Genomic DNA, 22070 nt, shown 5'->3' on the forward strand with positions numbered 1-22070 from the left:
CACCCAGAGACTGAACCTGCATTTCAGGCAGATTCCTTATTGTCTCAGCCAACAGGGAAGCCCAACAGAGCTCTCTAAAATGCCATTATTTCCTGGAATGTCTTTCTGGAGCTGGAACGGCTGAACTCCGCGCTGTTCTCTAATCGCTGGTTATGGGAGAAGGCGGGCATGAAAGCAGGACCCCAGGCAGCAGTGATCCGTATATCAGAGGGCCAGCAGAGGGAGTGGCCAGGGTGGCCGGTGGGGCCCTGGAGGCCAGCCTCAAAGCCCCAGTGGCTCCTTTAGGGGATGGTGGCTCCCAGACAGTGGTGTGACTAAAGCTTTGGGCTGCCTCTTAATCTGAGCTACCAGGGTCACTGGTGTGAATTCATTCCTTGAATGCTGTCAAGGAAGTATGGGCCTTGAATGAGCATCCGCTGTATCACCTGCCCAGGTACTCATCAGGATGGTCTCCGGTTGTTTAGACATACATGGAGGTTTTCAGGGCATGTTTAGACACACACCCTGGGGTGCACAGTCTTGCTCTCAGTTCTGATCTGGGCAGAAATGCACAAGGGGAGAGGGATGAGCAAGACTGGGAACTGAGGACAGAAGCCGTTCCCCTGATATCCTAAACTGGAGGCCCCCATCGCCCCACCAGCATGCATGCCCACTCCTGCCCCTCAGTGTTCTGTCCCCTGCCTTCCAGATGCTTCAAGATGCAGATTCCTGAAGCTACTTTGACTTTTCCACCGTTCTGGTTCCCTCAATATAGGCCAGAGCCCACAGTCTAGAAACCAGTTATGGAATCTTTACTTGCTGGCTGTAACTGTGTTTCCTGCACATCATCGGTATCTTCACAAAGTGATGATATTGATACGTCTCTCAAGCGCAGGGACCCAAGTTCCAGTCCTCCCGAAACTGCCCAGCAGAGAGCTGGGCACAGGTATGGGGCTACTCCTCAACCCTGTAACTGACCAGAAGCTCTAAGAGACTGGGAAAAGCTGCCTTTGGTCCGTTCATTCGTTCCTTCATTCAGCAGGTGCTAAGGGCTAGGTTGTGGTTTAGTCGTTAACTCGTCTGTTAAGTTTATCATTTAATGTTTAACTCTGTCCATCCGTTTAGTCTTTAAGTCCGACTCTTGCGACCCCATGGGCTGTAGCCTGCCAGGCTCCTCTGGCCATAGGATTTTCCAGGCAAGAATACTGGAGTAGTTTGTCTTGCCCGTCTCCAGGGGATCTTCCTGACCCAGGGAATGAGTCCAGGTATCCTGCACTGCAGGCAGATTCTTTACTGACTGAGCTACCAGGTAGATGTATAAGATGTGATTTCTGCTCACAAGAAGTTTAAAATGAAAAGAATAAGAACAATGATCATAACCACTTTTTATTGCATACCTGCAGGCTAATGACTGTCCAGGTGCTTTGTATGTGTATCTCTCATTCTCATTTTCACTACAAACCTGCAAGTTTGGGGGAGTCTCCTCCTTTTACAGTTGAAGAAGCAGGCTCAGAGACCTCAGAGTCAGTTCGGGGCAGGGCCAAGGTGTCATCCTGGGTGCCCTGAAAGGCTGCTCTGGGGTGTTGGGGGAGGGAGAGACTGGGCTGCTCTGAGGCCATGGGGGGCAGCAGGGGTGTGGAGACCCCTTAAGGGCCCCAGAGGTGGCCCTTGGGTCAGAGGTCACCCTTGCCCTGAGTCCACTCTTGGTCTGTCTTCTTCAGGGGTGTGAGGGCTGCCAGGGTGCCCCCTTCTCTTGCTGCCCTGGGAGGGACCCTAAAGACTAAACCTTTGGCATTAATAAAGGGTGTCTCTCCAGCAGTGCCCCACCCACCCTGCCTCCAGGCAACTGCCCTCCTCATGTCTGGGAACCGTAAGAGATTATGACAGTCATCATCAGAAGGAGCTACTGCGCCCGTCCGCTGGCCCACTTTTACGACAATTTTCTGACCTAGTTTATGGCCGCCACTGCCGTATTTCCTGGGGCGCTTGCCTAGGTGGTTTGTAAGTGCTGGTAGTGGCTGAATCACTTTGTGATTAAGGCATAAACTTGGTAGGCTGGGATGAACCGCGCTCCTGGTGGAAGCAGGGGAACCGAGCAGGTGCCATGGCCAGTATAGTGGTAGCAGTTGGACTGACCATTGCTGCTGCAGGATTTGCAGGTCGTTATGCTTTGCAAGCCATGAAGCATATGGAGCCTCAAGTAAAACAAGTTTTTCAAAGTCTACCAAAAACTGCCTTCAGTGGTGGCTATTACAGAGGTGGGTTTGAACCCAAAATGACAAAATGGGAAGCAGCATTAATACTAGGTGTAAGCCCTACTGCCAATAAAGCCAAAATAAGAGATGCTCATCGACGAATTATGCTTTTAAATCACCCAGACAAGGGAGGATCTCCTTATATAGCAGCCAAAATCAATGAAGCTAAAGATTTGCTAGAAGGTCAAGCTACAAAATGAAGTAAATGTATGATGACTTAAGTTCTTATTCTCTTATGCGTTCCAGCTTTTTATAATAAAATGCCTCAAACCTAAAAAAAAAAAAAAAAAAAAAGAAGGAGCTACTGCTGGTGGCTCTAGGCTCCGTGTGTGTGTGCGCACGTGCGTTTGTGTGTGTGTGTGTGTGTGTGAGATGGGAACACCCTACCCCCTCCCCTATGGCCAATGTGAGCCTGGCTAACTAAGCCTATGAGGACTGGCTGGTGGGGGCGGTGGGCAGCTGTGAGGAGTGTGGTGTGTTCTCAGGGCTGCCCTGGGGTCCCAGGCTCAGCGCCTCAGCTGCTCTGGGTCCTGTGTCCATGCTTTCCCATCCCCTGAAGCTGCTGTCCCTCTGTGTCCGTGTCTTTCACAGACATCCCCCTGCTCCCTGGCTCCCCACGCCGGCTGAGCCCGCGGGCAGTGGTCAGAGGGGGTCAGGGCCCCAAACACGGACAGCAGTGCCTCCAGGCGCCGGGTCCCCCAGCCCAGGGTCTGCAGGGCAGTGTCCCCCAAGGTTCCGGCCAGGCGTCCGGCGGAGGGAGCGCCCCCAACAGCTCTGTGAGTACTGGGGCGTGTGGATGGGCAGGCCTGTGGGATGCCTTCCACTTGGGGGCACGGGGTGTGTATTGTGGGTTTGTGTGTGGGGGTGGGGTTTCTGTTAGGCTCTCTTTATCTCCTGTCTCTCCAAGACGGGATGGCACACTGTCCCAGCAGCACTGGGTCCCCTGGTCAGAGGAGGATGGGGAAGACAGGTGTAAGAGGCCGGGTGGCCCCACCCCTGGCCTGCAAGCTCCCCGGCCCTCCCCGGACCTCAGCTGGGGCGCCTCTGAGGCTCTCCCCTGTGCCTGGCGCTTCATCTGGTTGCCCAGGTGACCTCTCAGGTGGCTGCGGAGGCAGCTGGGTATCAAACTGGTAATAAACAGGGAAACACCCAAAGCGGGAGGCAGGTCCCTCCCCCGGCTCCACCTAGTTCTTTCTCCTCCTCTTCTCAACCTCCCATCGCCTCCAGGAGCAGACGGGAGTGGACCGCAGCCTCTCTGGCAGGGTCCTCGCCAGTGGCTGGGGAGGACGGAGAGCGGGTAGAGGAGGATATGGCGCTGTGAGGCGCAGAGTGGACAGTGAATCCCTCGTGGGGTAGGAGTCGGGTGGGCCAGGCGGCTAGAAATCGGCCTTTGTTCCAATGGATCCAGAGAACCTGCCGGTGAGTACGGCGTGTTTGCAGGCAGGCCTGCACCTCTGCAAAGAGGAAGGGGTGTCGTGGTGCATGTGGGGGGCCCTTCGTGTCAGAGCGCGTGGGTGATGCAGGTAGGCACAGTGTGCGCCGGTGTGAGGCTGAGTGCTCGACTTGTGCGCGTGTGCTGGAATGGGGCTTGGTGCGCGGAGGGAGGCCGGTGGTGGGATGCGCAGGGTTGACGCTGCATGTGCATCTGTGTGCGTGAGCGTGCATGTGTGCTGCGTCTGTGGGCCGGGGCTAGACCCGGGGCTGGGGCGGAGGAGTGGCGGCCTGGCCGATGAACTCGGGCCTCTCTGTCCTTTCGCTGTGAGGGCCTGGCCTCCTCGTCCCCGTCCCAGGTCCCAGAGCGCCAGGTCAGCCTCCCGCGCCTCTCGCCCCTCCCTCACTGGATGTCACCGCTCCGTGTCCCCTCTTCTTCGGCCAGGTCATCAACAATTACTTGGAGGCCAGCGAGCCGGTGTCCTCGGAGGCCCGCGTGAGCCGCATGCACTTCTATGACAGCCAGAGGAAGGTGGACTACGTGCTCGCCTACCACTACCGGAAACGCGGGGCACACCCCGGCCACAGCTCCCCGGGCCACAATCTGGCTATCGTCTCCAATGGCGAGACGGGCAAGGACCCCCAGGCGGGGGCTCCCGGTGACATCGAGCTGGGGCCGCTCGATGCCCTGGAGGAGGAGAGGAAGGAGCAGCGAGAGGAGTTTGAGCACAACCTGATGGAGGCTGGGCTGGAGCTGGAGAAGGACTTGGAGGTGAGGTTGGGCAGGTGGCCGAGGGTCTGGGGTGCGATGGCTGTGCTGGGCTGGGTTCCTGGCCGTCGGGCCACGTGCAGGAAGCCTTTGGCTCTGCTCTGGCGTCTGGCATGCTGTTTTTTTCCTTCTGGTGGGGATTTTCTTGCTCAAGGACTTAGGAAGAGTTCTGGGATCCCAGCTCCCAGCTGCTGGGAGTGGGTGCCCATCTGGAAGCTGGCTTAGAGATAAAGACAGACGTTAGAGATAGAAGGCAAGGCATTTCTTCCTGGCTTGCCATCCTGTGGCCTTTGTAATGCTTTCCTTGGAATGAAGACCTGATTTGCCTGTTGTGCTTTGGATTGAATTTTCTGTCTAGGAGACTTACATTATTAAGCAAAGTCCTTGCCTGGGACTCCCAGGGAATTGGTTATTTGGGAATGGAACATCAGACACATTTTATCAACTTGTAAGCTGTCTGTATTTTGACCTCTGATCAGATAAATCCATTTATCTACACATTTGTCTCTCTGTTCTTCCATTCACCCATTCATCCTTCCATCCATACATCCTTTCATCCATCCATCCTTCCATCCATTTCTTCACTCTCTTCTCCATCCATTTCTTCATACCACACGATCCTTTAAAGATGACTGGCCCTTGCCATCCCCTCCAAACTCACCTCCTACCCCTCCCACTCTCCGGTGCTGGCTCCAGCCCCCTGGCCTTATCTCGGTCGTGTCTTTGTCACTCTTACCTCAGGGCCTCTGCATGGATTGTCTGTCATCTCTGCTTCGGTCTCCCTTCCTCTAGACCTGCGCATGCTCAGCCCCTCACTTCAGACCTCTGCTTGAATATTACCTCCTTCCAGACATCTTCCCTGACTGTCTTAGATAAAGTACCCCGCACCCCTATCATTCTGTACCTTGGCCCTGCTTCACTTTTCTTCGTTATACTTAGCACCTGAAATAGCATGGTAGATTTGTTTTTTATCTCTGCCCCTCCCAGCTCCATGAAGGCAGGGGTCTTGTTTGGTTCACTGCTGTATCTCGAGCACCTTGGACAGAGTCTGGCATATATAGAGCTTAACTAGCGTTAGTTGAATAAATGACTTCCCCAAGTCTCAGGTTCCTCATTTGCAAATAGACACTCTGCAGGATTGTAGTTTTACATGCCCCATTGTTAGACAGGCCAATGAAAACATCTAGCACAGTGTCTGCTACACAGTAGGTGCTCAGTAAATACTCATGATTATAGAAAAGGGTGTCATGCTGAAGGATGGGGTGACATTCTCATCAGATACCTGTTTTGTAAGTTTCACATTAACGCCATCCCCAAAGGGGAAGGGACATCCCCAGAGGCCATTCATCCATTTTGCTGTCCCCAGGCAGGATGGCGTGTGACCCAGCTCTGACCCTGGCTGTGCTGACCTGCGCTGCTTATCCACACTCTTAAATCAGGAGCTCCTTCTTGTCTTTTTCTTTGCACCAATATAGGGCCAATGTGCTCTTTTAAGGCCGCTTGGGGCTCCCCTGCTGTGGGATGTGCTGACTTTCACCTTTGGAAACCCAGAGCTTGCTTAGTGCCTTTGACTGGGGTCTGGTCGTAAGGTTTCTCGAGGCGTGTTTTGAGAGCTGTGCAAGTAGCTCTTGGCATCACCACTGTGGGAGGCTGCACCTTCGCTGTGTGTCAGGGAGGCAGGGAGTCTCAGGCAGCCGAGGCCTGGGCCTTGCGCCCCTGCTGAGTTGGGAGACAGCAACCTGCCCTGAGTTGGACTCTGGAGTCTGAACACAGATGTCCACATCCCAGACCTGGCATCTGTCAGCCTCATGACCTTGGGCAAGTGGCTTGATCCTTCGGAATCGCAGTTTCTTTGTATGTAAAAAGGGAATAATACTACACTCTTCACTGGGTCGTGGTGAAGGGGAAACCTGACAACTAGAAGTATCTGAAGGTGTAACAAGTCAGTGTTAACTGCTATTGTTATTATGGAGAGTTGCCAGATCTAGCAAATAAAGATTCAGGATACCTAGTTAAATTTGAATTCAGATTAAGAACAAATAATTTTTTTTTTTAGCAAAGTATGTCCCATGCAATGTTGAGGATATTTGTTGTGTCTGATTACTAAGGTGTGTCTGACTCTTTTGTGACCCCATGGACTGAGGCCCGCCAGGCTTCTCTGTCCATGGGATTTCCCAGGCAGGAATACCGGAGTGGATTGCCATTTCTTTCTTCAGGGGATCTGCCTGACCCAGGGATCGAGCCTGTGTCTCCTGCATTGGCAGGCAGGTTCTTTGCCACTGAACCACTGGGGAAGCCCCATTAAGGACATACTTTTACTCAAATATTATTTGTGGCTAATCTGAAATTTAAATGTAACTGCACTGCTCCTAGTGGGCTGCCCCCCAGCATGTTTTATTTTGATTGCTATTGGATTTTGCTGGCTTCGGCTGGGAATTAGGAGGGCCCAGAGCGAGCTCTTAGGACTGACGAGTGTTCAGGGGCTCCCTTGCTGTGGGCGTGCTGAATTTCCCCTTTGGAAACCCAGGGCTCGCTTGGTGCCTCTGACTAGAGTCAGGTGGAGTGCGTCCTGGACTGTTGTCCCTGCTGTGTACTCGCCAAGAGCGCTTCCCTCCTGGCCCCTCACCCTGGCTTCAGGTCTAGTTAACTCTCCTTTCCCGGGGCCTTTCCAAGCTACTCAGCATCCCCCATGTCCCTTCTGTCATCAAAGCCTCTACCACTCATGTAGCCATCCTGACCTACTCTCTTGCAGTGTTTTGCTTTATTATTTTTTCCCCTCCTTCTCTTTTCCAAAGTTATGCATTTGGGTACCACTGATGCAGAGTTGAGTTCATCACAGTTCTCAGTCATGGCGCATTATTGTTATTGGTGTGCAGAGGTCCTTCTTGTGACTTATTTATTTATATAAAGATAAAACCCGGAGCCAATGGTCCTAACACCGACACTCAGATTCATAAGAGACAGGGGTTCCTGCCACAGCTGCCAATGGAGGAGGGGGTACCCTGGTCTTGAGCCCCCGATCCTCTGAGTAGCCTGATTCTAGACCCTGAGAAGAGGGAGGAATATTCCTGAGACCACAGGTGTGTGTATGGGGTGGGAGTACCACCACTGCCTTTTCGCCCTTGCTGGGAACAGAGGCTGTTGTTGTTGTTGAGTTGCTAATTTGTGTCCTACTTCTTGTGACCCCATGGACTGCAGCATGCCAGGCTTCCCTGTCCTTCACCATCTCATGGAGTTTGCTCAAACTCATGTTCATGGAGTTGGTGATGCCATCTAACCATCTCATCCTCTGTCGTCCCCTTCTCCTCCTGCCCTCAATCTTTCCCAGTATCAGGGTCTTTTCCAATGAGTCAGCTCTTGGCATCAGGTGGCCAAAGTACTGGAGTTTCAGCTTCAGCATCAGTCTTTCCAATGAGTATTCAGGGTTGGTTTCCTTTAGGATGGACTGGTTTGATCTTGCTCCCTTGGGGACGGGGTAGGGGTTTTCATGTCCACCTTCTCCCTGATTGCAGTCCTACATCAGGCCTGGGGGCTTGGCCCTGGAACCCAAGGCCTGCAGCCGCCTTGGTGACTGTGCTCCTCATCATTTCTTTTTTTTTTTTTTTTTATTCTTCCAATTTTATTTTATTTTTAAACTTTACATAATTGTATTAGTTTTGCCAAATATCAAAATGAATCCACCACAGGTATACATGTGTTCCCCATCCCGAACCCTCCTCCCTCCTCCCTCCCCATACCATCCCTCTGGGCCGTCCCAGTGCACCAGCCCCAAGCATCCAGCATGGAGATTCCTTAAAAAACTGGAAATAGAACTGCCTTATGATCCAGCAACCTCATCATTTCTTTTAGTCTACTCACCCTTCCCAGCTCACTGCCTGCTGCCCGCATTCCGATGCTTGGTGTTCCTGGGAAACGTATAGTGTTGCTTTTGCTTTGTGCCTTTTTTTCCTTTAAAAAAAGACATTATTGTTTAGAACAGCTTTTTAAACATTTATTTGTATTGGTGGATTTTGTTTTAGTTTCTGCTGTACAGCAAAGTGAATCAGCTATGGAAATACATATGTCCCCTCTTTTTTGAATTTTCTTCCCATTTAGGTCACCGCCTGGTAGGCTGCCGTCTATGGGGTCACACAGAGTCGGACATGACTGAAGTGACTTAGCAGCAGCAGCAGAGCATTGAGTAGAGTTCCCTGTGCTATACTTTAGGTTCTCATCAGTCATCTATTTTATAGCTAGTATCAATAGCGTATAAAAGAGTCTTACATTTTCTGAAAAATTGGACAGAGAGGTCTCCATCCCACACACTAGTTTCCTCTATTATCGATACGGTACATTTATCACAGTTAATGAGCCTCTGTTGATACCCTGTCATTAACTCAAATCCCTTCTCAGTTCAAAGTCCCCTGGTTTTTACCTTCTCCCTGTTTGTCCTCCAGGATCCCAGCCCAGAGCCCACATCGTATTTACTGTCACGGCCCCTTAGGCTCACTACCCTCTTGGTGGTGACGGTTTCTCTGAACTGTATGCATATTTCATTTACTTAGTGGCTCTGTCTTAAACCCATTCTGTTCCCTTCCTTTTGCTCTCAGCACTGTATTCTTCAGACCATTAGTGTTGTTGCTGTTGTTCAGTTGCCAGGTCGTGTCAACTCTTTGTGACCCCACAGACGGTAGCACACCAGGCTCCTTTGTCTTCCACCATCTCCTGGAGCTTGCTCAAACTCATGTCCATCGAGGCGGTGACGCCATCCAACCATCTCGTCCTCTGTCGACCCCTTCTCCTCCTGCCTTCAGACCTTCCAAGCATCAGGGTCTTTTCCAAGGCGCTGGCTCTTTGCATCAGGTGGCCAAAGTATTCCCCGGTGTACGTGTGTCTAATTCCTTTTTTCTGACAGATGAGCTCTTGTTTACCTAGTCACTCCCCTAATGATAATGGGCACCCATTTCATTATCACAACAAGGTTGTGAGTGAATTGGCACCTCCTTCAGGGCTCGTGTCCCATGCTTTTCTCTATCCCTTCTCCTCACCCCTAGGTCAAGTTGGTGCTAAACCCTGGTTACAGGTGGAGACTGTGAGGGTCTGAACAACTTTCTGGGGGCCTGTTGGGGTCTGAACTGCTCTCTGGGTCGGGATGCCCAGCCTCTGGCTGTGAGCAGCAGTTTGGAACTGGTCCCTCACTGGGCAGGGACACTGCCTGGCTGCACCTGCTGGCTGTTTGGAGAGCAGATGCAGCGGCCCCACCTTCTAGAAAGAAAGAAAGAAAGTCACTCAGTCGTGTCCGACTCTTTGCGACCCCATGGACTGTAGCCTACCTACCAGGCTCTTCCGTCCATGGGATTTTCCAGGCAAGAATACTGGAGTGGGTTGCCATTTCCTTCTCCAGGGGATCTTCCTGACCGAGGGATTGAACCCCGGTCTCCCACGTTGTAGGCAGACGCTTTACCATCTGAGCCACCAGGGAAGTCCCACCTTTTAGACTGTCCCCCTTCTCCTGGCCTGGATGGCCTATAAGGCTCTAGCTTTGCTTTGATTTTAAGGCAAATGGAGAGGAAGTGGGTTTCCTCTTGGACACCTATGAAAAATATGCACTTAGCCTTACAGATCAGAAGAACTTTGCGGTCACCAAACTCTAATGGATTGAGTATCCTGGACTTCATTTCAACTCCAGTTGATATCTGGGCATGCTTCAGACAGAGGAGAACCTAGTGTGTCCCTTGTTTGGCGTTTCCCCTTTCATTTTGTGTACATATTGTCATGTATTGATAAGGTCCACATTTGTATTTTAAAGACTGCTGCTGCTACTGCTGCTGCTAAGTCGCTTTAGTTGTGTCTGACTCTGTGCGACCCCATGGACGGCAGCCCACCAGGCTCCCCTGTCCCTGGGATTCTCCAGGCAAGAACACTGGAGTGGGTTGCCATTTCCTTCTCCAATGCATGAAAGTGACTATTTAGTATTTATTGGATGACTAAGCCATGGTTCACTCTATATTTTCTTATGTTTGGCCATTTGATTAGAATTTCATCTAAAGACCTTGTTGGAGATTCCTCTGGGTGACAGAGACCCCTGCAACCTCATTGCCAGTTCCGATAAATGTGGGCTCCCCTTTGGAATTGAGCATCAAAATCACTGTATTCAAGTGGGAGGCGAATGAATGTAAGCAGTTAGGGGACTTACCCAGCCTTGAGCCTCCAGACAGGCTGTAGAGTGGATGGGCTGAACAAGGCCTCCTGTGTTCCCCCAGACCTCCTGCCCGACCCAGAGAGCCAGAGGGACAAAGGCAGAGACTCAAATGCTTGGGTGGCACCAAGGGGCATCTAGGTGGTGGGCAAGCCCAGAGCCAGGACAGCATGTGATGCCCTTGATGGGCCCGGAGGGCATGTTTACACAACGGTGCAGAGACTTTCTCCCAACCTGCAGGCCCTGGAATCCAGCAGGCGTAGTCCCAAACTTCAGCCCTGTGGGCAGCTGATCTTCCCAACTGGGAATGGAGAGGGGGCATGGACAGGGAGACCAGGTGCCCCCTTGCTCGGTGCTGGCTTTCCTGGGATTAGGGCATCCCTAGGACCCCTAGCAGAAGCTGCCTTTGCAAGCACGCTCTGGCTTCTCTAGCAGGTCTACAGGCTGCTTTTGGCAGTGTCAGGCATGGGGGGCAGAGTGCCAGCCTGGAGGCCTGCAGGTTCACTCAGGAGGCAGAGCCCTTCTCTCTGACCTGGTGTCGGGTGGGAACCCAGGAATAACCAAGCTCCTCTATCTCTACGGAGAGGAGATCACCTCCCCTCAAGACAGGATGTCTCTGACACCCGACTCCTCGCCCTGTGGCCTTGACATCTGACAGTTCAACCCAGATTATTGTGCTGAGTCAAAAGGAGTCGTCTAGGGGACCTCTGGGGAACGGAACATGGGGACCTCCCAGTGAGGCTCATTTAGGGGAGAAGCTGGCAGCCTGGGACAATCAAATGCTGCCTCACTCTCTTCAAACCAGAGGCTACTGTTTCTTGACCTGACTTCCGTCATTACCCCTTTCTTGCACGAAGAATCTGCTTGCAATGCAGGAGACTGCCTTCAATGCTCGAGCCTGGGTTCGATCCCTGGGTCAGGAAGATCCCCTGGAGAAGGAAATGGCAACCCATTCCAGTATTCTTGGCTGGGAATTCCCATGGTTGGAGAAGCCTGGGCGGGCTACAGTTCATTGGGTTGCAAGAGTTGGACACGACTTAGTGACTAAACCACCACCTTTTTCGGGAAGAGTTTTTATACATCTGATTAAATAACTAATGGGAAGCCCTGTCCCCCTAGGCTTTTGGATGGTGGTGGGGCAACATTGTGAAATTGCTGTCTTTCTCCTTACATGGTATCTGTCCACAGCCCTGCAGATGAGACCCTCAGACCTGCGTTTTCTTCTCTCTTACCTGTATCATTTTGCTTTGCTGGGAGAAATAGGGTGTAGGAGATTCCCTGATTCTCAGGAAAACCTTGCTGCTTGCTTTTCCAGGGTGACCTGGAGGTCTTCCTGTCCACCACTCTGCCTCCAGGCCCCAGGCAGGTTGTTGGACACTGGCCTGAGTGAGTGGTGTATTTATATGGGGTGGGGGTCCCCGCATCCTTGACACCATTGTGAGATTAGTCTGTTTCCTTCTCAGGAATAGAATAGGGATTTGCATTCTTAAGAAGGCCTACAAGGGAGAGAAGGGAAGATACGAACATGGCATTTAACGACACTCCAGTCCATTCCGTTTCTTGGTGATGCTGTTGCATTCTCATGGGTGTGGGTAGTGGTCCCGTGGCTGTTGACTTGCTCTAATGACTGGGGAAAATGCACTGATTTCCCCCTGGCTTTGGGATGTGTTCCTGTTCCACTCGCCCCACCCTGAAGCAGCATACCAGAGCCCAGGACATCTCACCTGCCTCTTTCTTGCCCCAAGGGAGCTTCAGGAAACACAACAGCCTGAGCAGACCCTGCCCCCTGGGACCACACAGCTGAGCAGGGCAGGCCTGGGTGGACTGGATCTCCCGGGGGAAGTACCCCAAGCAGCGTGGGGGCGGGGATTCAGAGAGAAGCAAAGAGAGCAAGTCAAGTCCCCCAAACCTGGGTGAACATCAATTTCCTTTTTCAGAGTTTGTAATTAAAAACTAATATTCATGAACAGAGACTGCTTGGGTAAGTCACTCCAGCTGTCAAGATGCCCCAAAGGGAAGCAGAGACCAGAGGAGACCCACCAGGCTCCATCTCTGGTTCAATCTCTGGCTGCCTCTCTCCTGCATCTCCTTCATCAGACATTACCGATCCGGTGTCATGTCCTGGGCTGGAGCTGATGCCACAAGGGCCTCTGGTCTAGTAGGGAAAGCAGCCCTGACCACAGAGAATCACAGGATCAGGCCGGAATGTGCAGTTACAGAGTAGGGAGAGAGTGCTGGGAGAACAGTGGTCTGGTGATGGGAGAAACCCACCTGGAAGCTCTAGACGGAATCGCCTCCCTTCTCCTCACTCCCAGATGCTCGGGGCCCAGCACACCTGAGTGGGCTATGTTTGGTGCTCTTATCAGATCTCTGGCGGGCGTTTGCCCCCCTGCAAGCTGCAGTGTTGGGAGGACAGTGCAAGTTTAGACGTGGGTGTTGTATGTGGTGGGAGTCTTCTTTGAGCCTTTGAGGCCTGGAGAAGCCCAGTGGTTGTATCTGGGGCTTGAGGGATGGGGAGAATGGTTCTGGGCCACCAGCCTAGTGTCCCCTTGTCCTCACTGTGGACGGGCTCTCCCTGCTACTCCTGGTCAGCTCCTTATGCTGCCCCTATACCTTCTCTCTGATGACCCCTGGGGCTACATGGCAGCATCGAGCGTTCTTAAACCTTGCAGGTTTTGTGAATAGGATTCATCAACTCAGATGGTATAAAATGGCACTTACTTTCACCAACATTTAGGTGCGTGCATGCTAAGTCACTTCAGTTGCATCCAACTCTGCAACCCCGTGGACGGTTGCCCGCCAGGCTTCTCTGTCCGTGGGGATTCTCCAGGCAAGAACACTGTAATGGGTGGCCATGCCCTCCTCCAGGGGTCTTCCTGACCCAGGGATTGAACCCTTGTCTCAGGCGTCTTCTGCATTGGCAGGCGAGTTCTTTACCACTAGCACCACCTGGGAAGCCCCAACATTTACCCAAAACATAGCATTTACTTGAGTTAAGGATATAGGTACAAACTGACATTGCTGTGAGTAGCTGGGAGTTTGTCACCAATGGAAGTCACATACAGCTTCATATCCCCTTATAATGGCTGCACAAGTCTCAGTCACACTGATGCTCGTCATTAGTTTGAAATGATGACAAGGTTTAGATGTGCTGTTAGGCTTGCTATTGGATGCCTTGTTAAAGCAGTATGTGTATGACTGTCTCATACATTTCCCTAGAGGCTCAGCAATAAAGAATCTGCCTACAATGTGAGAGACCCAGGTTCAATCCCTGGGTCTGGAACATCCCCTGGAGAAGGGCATGGCAACCCACTCCAGTATTCTTGCCTGGAGAATTCCATGGACAAAGGAGCCTGGCAGTCTACAGTCCATGGAGTCACAATTGTCAGACACAACTGAGTGACTAACACTTTTACTTTTTCACGTAAAGCAGTAAGTGTATGACATTTACATTTAAGTATTTTGATTCCTGTGTGATGAGTCTTCTCTTTATTCTGTATGATTGTTGTACACACTGAAACGTTCTGAGAAGGGGTTCATAGATTCCATCTGACTGTCCTAGGGCTCCAGACCCAGAAAATGATTATTAACCCCTGAACATCACTCCGCACACCTAGAAGAAGCTGAGACAGACAGTGACTGTCCTGCTTGGCTGCTGTATGAAGGGAAATCAGATGGGAAGGCTTACAGGCTGCTTCCTGGAGACTGACTGGCTCAGAGAAGGTTCCCAAGGAGTCTGGAGGCGGGGGCATGATGTCAGGGCCTGGGTGGGGCCAGCATACCTGTGACGTCACCGACCCTTCCGTGCTAGCTGTATTTGGAAGCGTGTGGTTTGATCCACAACGTGATTGAACCCAAGAGGGAAGGGGAGTGGAAAGCGGGTTGAGTGGCTCGAGCCCGGGTTCTAGGTCCTGTACTGCCACCAGCTGGCTTCTTTCTGGACCTGGAGACTGAGCGTAATCAGGGATCCTCCAATGCTGGGCCTGAAGGGACTGGCTCTCTCGGACTTAGACTGAGAGTCTGGGCTGCAGTAAAATGGAGACTGTTTTCTCCATGTACTCAAAAATTGCACCGATAAAGACAATTTTCTCAATTTATAATCGTTCTTACATGTCTTTTCCTCCAACCTTTAGCAGCTGTTGGCACTTGGCTGTTCGTGTGTACTCAGTGAGGGCAGAGTGAATGGGTGAGAAGTAGAAGAATGTTAGTGGGAAAACTTAGAATTGGCCAGTCCTGTTTAATATTGCGGTTGTTTTTTGTTTTGCTATTTTTATTGGAGTGTAACTGCTTTGCAATCTTGTGTTAGTTTCTGCTGTACAGTGAAGTGTATCAGCTATTTGCTGTGCTTAGCCACTCAGTCATGTCTGACTCTTTGTGCTTCCATGAACTGCAGTCTGCCAGACTCCTCTGTCCTTGGGGATTCTCCAGGCAAGAATACTGGAGTGGGTTGCCATGCCCTCCTCCAGGGCATCTTCCCAACCCAGGGACTGAATCCAGGTCTCCCGAATTGCAGGCGGATTCTTTACCGACTGAGCCACCAGGGAATATGTATGCACATATCCCATCCCTCTTGGACTCCCCTGTCCCACCCCTCTGGGTCATCACAGGGCAGCGAGCTGAGCTTCCTGTGCTGCACGGCAGCTTCTCGTTGGTTGTCTGCTTACAGAGTGGTCTATGTAAGTCAGTGCTACTCTCTCAGTTGGACCCACGTTCTCGTTCCCACGCTGTGTCCATATGTCTGTTCCCTACGTCCTCAAATAGATTCATCTGTATTGTGTTGCTAGATTCCACATGTATGTGTTAAGATATATTTGTTTTTTTCTTTCTTTTTAAAATTATTTTTTAATTGAAGGATAATTGCTTTATAGAATTTTGTTCTTTTCGTCAAACCTCAATGTTCTGAAATACTTCACACTGTATGACAGATTCTAGGATCCATCTGCATCTCTACAAATGACCCAGTTTCATTTCTTTTTTTTTGGCTGCCATAAAAAGAAATGCAGTTGGTTTTGGTGGTGATCTTCTGTTGCCTATCCTGTGAGTTCTTCCATGAAAATTGTTCTTGGTTTGAAGGTTGGAATTAAGCGAGTCAGTATTTTAAGGACTTTTGTAGAGGGCTCTGCAAGGAGCATTCTGAGCTGGTGTGTTGTCCTAGCTCCTAAGGGTCCCCCAGGGCTGCCTGCTTGGGCATCGGAAACAGCTCCTCACGGTGCATCCTGCTGAGAAGCCTGTCTTTGGTCTGCACGAGGGACGGGTGAGTGGATGGCTAGTTGGGTAGGCTGATGGCCCCTCTCCAGGGGATGGGTGAGTGGGTGGTGAGTTGGGTAGGCTGATGGCCCCTCTCCAGGGGACGGGTGAGTGGATGGCGAGTTGGGTAGGCTGATGGCCCCTCTCCAGGGGACAGGTGAGTGGATGACTAGTTGGGAAGGCTGATGGCTTTTCTCCAGGGGAGGTTGGTGTTGTTCAGTTGCTCAGTCACTTCTGACTCTCCAACCCCATGAACTGCGGCACACCAGGCTCGCCTGTCCTTCACTATCTCGCTGAGTTTGCTCAAACTCATGTCTATTGAGTCAGTGATGCCATCCAACCATCTCATCCTCTGTCTCCCCTCGATCTTTCCCAGCATCAGGGTCTTTTCCAAAGAGTCAGCCCTTCACCTCAGGTGGCCAAAATATTGGAGCTTCAGCTTCAGCATCAGTCCTTTCAGTGAATATTCAGGGTTGATTTCCTTTAGGATTGACTGGTTTGATCTCCTTGCAGTCCAAGGGACTCTCAAGAGTCTTCTTCAGCTCCAAGGGAGATATCAGGTTAAAAAAGAAAGAAGGAAGCTTATATAGTATCAGAGAAGTTAAAGATATATTGGCATCAATTGGAGACTTTGCAGGATAATTGAAAAGGGACTTAGTTTCTCACCATTTCAAACTGTTATTTGATGCTCTGTTGTATCTTCCTTAATCTAATGCTCCTTGCACTTGGGCAGAGTGACCAAAACACTTAGCACACCCTCTGGAGCTTCACTTGTTCCCGGATAGACTGAGGACTTCGAGAGCCAGGACCATGTTTTATTTCTTTTTGTGTGTGTGTTTATTTGCACAGTGTCTGACACACAGGAGAGACTTAAGCGTGCTGAACTTATTCAAAGCATAGTGTGTGGCAAGGACAGCATATGGCAGAGTTGTCCAGGGAAGGGGGCAGTCCCCAGGAGCTGCAGTTGTCAGGGGGACCTTTCCCAAGAAGAGGGACCACCCCCCTTTCCCCTAACCCTGCCCTTTCTCTCAGCAGCCTGGAACCCTGCCCCCATTTCCTCTCCCCCCTCCCCACCTGAGCTCCAGCCCCTTCTTGCTTCTTTGCAGTAGCTTCCCCTGGGGAAGAAAATGCCATAGCTGCCTGCATCTCCCTCTCAGCCCCCAACCCAGAGAGGAGGGTGGAGGGCACTGGAGGAGGGAGTGAGAGGAAGCAGGGGCCGGGGAGAGAGGCCCCGACAGACAGACAGACACACAGTAAACCTGAGCCCTTCCAGGCTGCCTTTCGGGTCCCCAGTTTAGAAAGTTTTGACTCCCTGCCTGGGGAAGAGGTTGAGCCCCGGGGGTTGTTACGGGTCTCCCCGTCTTCCCCCACCCACCCTGTTCCTCCCTCTTTCTTCCTCTCAACGCCCTCCAGCTCTGCACTCGGGCAAATCCCACAGCCCAGGATGATTGCCGTTGCTGTGGACTTGTTGATGTTTGTGTTTAGGCCAGGCTCGTCTCCACGATGCGATTGTGAAATCCTTCAGAAACACACGCAGACACAGTTTCCTATGGACCGTGCGTCGGGAACTGTCTGTGTGACCAGGGCTGTGTCCCCAAGGCCGCTCTGGCTCTGGGACCTCGCTTTCGTCCAGTCACTAGAAATTTCCTTCTTGGAGTTGCCAGGACTGTCTGTTCTCTCCTGCCTGCCACGGGGGCCGCAGGAATCTGGACCCTTCCTTCCCTGAGTGTCTTTTGTTGTCGTTTTGTGTTTTGTTATTTTAGGCTGCTCTGTGTAGCATGTGGGATCTAGTTCCCCGACCAAGGATGGAACCTGGGCCCCCTGCACTGGGAGCGTGGAGTTTTAACCACTGGACCCTCAACCACTGGACCCTCAGGGAAGTCCCTCCCTGAGTATCTTTCATGACATATAGTTAGGTAAGGGTTCAACTTCATTTTTGGCATGTGGGTATTCAGTTTTTCCAGCACCATTTGTTGAAAAGACTGTCTGTTCCCCATTGAGTGGTTTTGGCACCCTTGTCAGAAACTATTTGACCAAATATATGCGTGCGTGCTTAGTCACGCTGCTGTGACTCTTTGTAGCCTGCCAGGCTCCTCTGTCCATGGGATTTCCCAGGCAAGAATACTGGAGTGGGTTGCCATTTGCTTCTCCAAGGGATCTTCCCGACCCAGGGACTGAACCTGGGTCTCCTGCATTGAGAACAGATTCTTTACTGTCTGAACCACTTAGAGAAGCCCCCTCCTTGAGTGTCTTAAAGCTGCTTTTGAAGATCTGAGTCATAATAAATACTTCTAGTGTGCTAGGGCACACAGAATCACTCATTGAATCCTTGTAATGATCCTGTAAAAGATGGAGTATCACTGCCTTTATTTCTCAGATAAGAAAACCGAGGTTACTTGGTCAAGGTCAAAGAGCTTAGTACTAGGGAAGGATTCAGACCCTTTGTCTATGTCCCCATCACTGCACTGTCCCACTTCTGGTGGGGCTGATGCTTCTGCCCTCTGAGCTTGGTGTGGAGGAGGCGGAGTCCTTGTTGTCACCATGGAGATTGTCGGCCACCAAAGCAGGTTCAGGAGAAGAGCTGGGGGCCTGTGAACTTGGGAGTGTTCTCTCCCTTCCTCTGTCCCTGTTTTGCCCCTTCTGTCTTCCCTCTTAGCGGCTGAGGCGGGTGATCGTGAGCGGGGGGACGGCTGGATCCCTGCAGGGACCTTTTAATTACTGTGTTTGCAGCAGGAATCAACCTGCTTGGGGCTTACCCCTGAGACAATGGGGTGGATCTGGACCAGCACACGCGGTGAGCGGCGGCAGGGGTTCCCAGGAGAGTGGGACCTCTTGTGACCTGGCTTCATGGACCAAGGTTGTGCATCACTTAGTGAGGCTGAGGGCTGACTCTGCAGGAACCCCAGAGAGAGCGGGGCAGCATGACTGTCCAAGTGGGAGTCACTTTGGACAGGTAGCCTGCGTGGCATGTCAGCCCCCCAGGAGCAGGGCTGGGAGGACCTCTACGGGTGTGTTCTGCCCTGTCCAGACTATGGGCATCAGGAGGAATAAGGGTGGGACCTGTTTGCCTTGGGTGCCCAGCCTCTGCCTTCTGTGGCTTCTCCCACCTGGTCCGAGCATCACTCTCCGTCTTCACGTCCACTCAGGTCTTTCATTCAAACCCCTCAGGACAGCCAGGCTTTGCAGCAGCTGCGTCTTTAATGAGGATCAAAGAAGTAGGTGATGGTGGCAGACTGGGCCCTGGGAGATGGAGGACTCTGGAAATCATGCCACAGTGACCCTTTCCTTTTTCAAGGACCACGGCCCCCCTTTTTCCTTTACCCCTGCTTTCGTAAGCTGGTTATGTTGACGCCTAATGCCTGCACAGCCAGGCAGCATTTGGGATGGAGCGTCCCTTGTATTCTGGGGCACGTGGTGGTGTGAGATGAAGAGGAGAGTGTCTGCACGGTCAGCACACTCAGGAAGGGGTCGGTGTTCAGCGAAAGACACAGAAGGCAGACGGTTCCTCAGGGTCGTGCGGGTATTCCTTGTGTGGGCACGTGTGATGAGTGGGTGGATAACCTCTTCACCGCCTCTTGCATTCTGGGTCACTCCCTCCTGTTGTTAGGATGCTGAGGAAATGGAAGAGAATTCAGCCATTCATCTTGACTGGAGCTAAGTGGAACCGGACAGAGATGCTGGGGTCTTCCTCCCCAAACACAGCATCCTTCCCTTCAGGACCGAAGGGCTGTGGTTCCCTGGTGCCCCGCCCGCCTCCACTGGCTTGGGTGCACATGTTCTGCACAGACACTTGTCTGCACATATGTGAATGCACGCAGCCAAGCTGAATTGCTACAGTGACCGGAGCCAGGAGGGGCAGGGCTGGAGGGTTTCTTGAAGGAGAAGGTTCTGGTGTCAAGTGAGCTTGGAATCCCAGCTCGGCCACTAAGCGATGCACAAGCTTAGGCAGATCGTGTGATGTCACCTGTGACTTGGGTTTTCTCGTCTGACCTGCTCAAGTTGTTTTGAAGACGAGTGGTCCATTGAGGGGTACGTGATAGTTGTCAAGGAAATGAATAATTAAATGAGGGGACGTTCCTTCAAGTGTCTAGAGCGGTGCCTGGGACATGTTAGAAGCTCAGCATAGCTACTGTTCTAGTTCCTGCCTCTCAGGTCCCCAGATCCCTACAAGACTCCTATCTTTTCCTCCAGGCTGACATGTCTGTAAATGAGCTAGACTCTCCCATCCTAATTATTCTCAGTCCTCTCGTGGCCTGGCTTCATGGACCCCTCGTTAGGCTCTAACACACGCCAGTGGTTCAGATGCCCTGGAGAAGCCTCCTCCAACAAGCTTTTTCTTTTCTTCTTTTCTTCTTTCTGGGGTCTCCAGAAATCTCACCGAAGGGCTGATGTGTGTGTGCACGCGTGCTAAGTCACTTCAGTCACATCTGGCTCTTTGTGACCCCACAGACTGTAGCCTGCCAGGCTTCCCTGTCCATGGGATACTCCAGACAAGAATACTGGAGTCGTTGGCCTTGCCCTCCTCCAGGGAATCTTCCTGACCTAGGGATTGAACCTCCTCCATCTCCTGCATTGAAGGCGAATTCTTTACTGCTGAGTCACCAGGGAAGCCCCAAAGGCTAACACCTGATATCAAATATCTCACCAGGAGGCTGACCGTCCCCAGGAAGAACCTGGAATCACAAAAACCTTTGCGTGGATAGGTCATCCGTCTGTGTGCCCTGGTCCGAGCTAGAAGTCTTGCCTGCTACATTGAACCTCTGTTTTAACAATTCTCATTACATTGTAAGTGTGTTAATGTAGCTTGTTGCAGAGAGCCCTTTTCTAAAGTGATAATTAGCCTAATTTACCTGCTCTCTACACCTGCACTTCCATGTCTCTGGTTTGATGGAAGTGTGACAGACGTCTGCCTTTCTCACTGCGCTTCAGTGAGAAGTGCGATGCACTGTATAACCGGAAGCACCATCCAGCCCGTGATCCAGCCAGAGGAGGAGAGACCAGAAACCGCTTTTCACTTGCTTGTGCGCTTATCTCAAAACTCAGGAGGCAAGTTCTTCTTCAGGTCTAACCTGACTCCCTCCAGAGCAACCGTCGGTTGGTGAAGGAACAGGTCAGATGGCGTGCATTTGATTGGCCCCGCGGGGTCTGAAGTGCGTGGGGACTTGTCTCCGGGGCCTCGTTTTGAGCCCGGCCCGTCCTAGGCAGTGGAGCCAACGGAGGATTGGAGAGCACCCTTCTGTGAGCCCAAGGAGCAGGTTGTCTGGCCGTCTGCAGACTTTGGTCCGCCTGCAGCTCTTCTCCCAGCTTGGTCTCACACTCAGGACAGGTCATGTGACTATCCCCAGCTCTTAAATTTCATTATTTTCAGTTGTTTAGGGTTCCTCCATCTCCTGTCTCCTGTAGTATCTACGGGCAGGCCTGCTCTCTGTTTTCTGCAGAATCATGTGTTCTTTGGTGAGCTGTCTGGGGTATCTGAAAGTCATCCAGGCCATGTCCCTGCCTCTGGGACAGGTTTCCTGTGTCCCAGTGCTTCAAACGTCTTCCCAGGGATTTCTTCATTTCCTCGGATAATCTCTCCTTACCTCGTAGCCACAAGGTTCTTTCTAGAGTCTGACTTGACTCTCTCTTGCTGCCAGCTCCACCCTGTGGTCCACTCAGTTCTGGCCTCCAGGGAGGCAGAGAACAGCTGCCGGGTCCCGCCCCTGTTCCTTCCTTGTTCTTGTTGGGGTAGCACCTCCGTGCATCCAGTCCATGAATCCCCCAGCAATTTCTTTGTCACTAGATCACATTGCAAGCTCCTGTCCAAGTGCCGTCTGGCCTCTTCCTGTTCCAGGCTTCTCCCTCCCACCTGAGTATTTGTGTTTCTGGTTATTTATCCCCAGATGCAACGACTGCATTTTTCCAGGTTGAATCTGCTCGTTGTTACTTCCTGCCCGGCTTTGCTAACATCTCCAGGTCCCTTTTGCAGCCGCTGCTGCAGGCTCGCTGGACCTGGAGACACGGGTTTCCAGACTTAGGAAGGCAGACTCTGAAGGGAGTGGGGTGGGGAGAGCCGGCTCTCCTGCTGAGAGGGGCCCCACCCAATGCGAAGTCAGGGACTCCCCAGGAGAACGTCTGAATTGATGAGCACGGAAAGCCATCAGGCGCTGCCAGCAGGGGGGCGATGGAGACCAAGCCTGTCCCAGCTGTTCTCCGGCTCACATCTCCTGGG

At 51.9% G+C, this 22070-nt stretch overlaps 1 protein-coding gene and 1 pseudogene across 1 annotated transcript in view; both read left to right on the plus strand.

The window, feature by feature from the left end:
* Positions 1-1943: 1943 nt before the first annotated feature.
* Positions 1944-2519, plus strand: LOC109558837 (mitochondrial import inner membrane translocase subunit TIM14 pseudogene; annotated as a pseudogene).
* Positions 2520-2606: 87 nt separating this feature from the next.
* The window catches only part of ANO2 (anoctamin 2), a 337179-nt gene continuing 317715 nt past the window's right edge, over positions 2607-22070 (plus strand). Inside the window, exons 1-3 of the mRNA XM_070788788.1 lie at positions 2607-2640; positions 2826-3010; positions 4111-4437. Of these exons, the coding sequence (XP_070644889.1) occupies positions 2607-2640; positions 2826-3010; positions 4111-4437 (546 nt within the window). The remainder of the gene's footprint in view (positions 2641-2825; positions 3011-4110; positions 4438-22070) is intronic.

Source organism: Bos indicus, chromosome 5 (genome assembly GCF_029378745.1).
Source record: "Bos indicus isolate NIAB-ARS_2022 breed Sahiwal x Tharparkar chromosome 5, NIAB-ARS_B.indTharparkar_mat_pri_1.0, whole genome shotgun sequence".
In the NCBI taxonomy this organism is placed as follows: Eukaryota; Metazoa; Chordata; class Mammalia; order Artiodactyla; family Bovidae; genus Bos; species Bos indicus.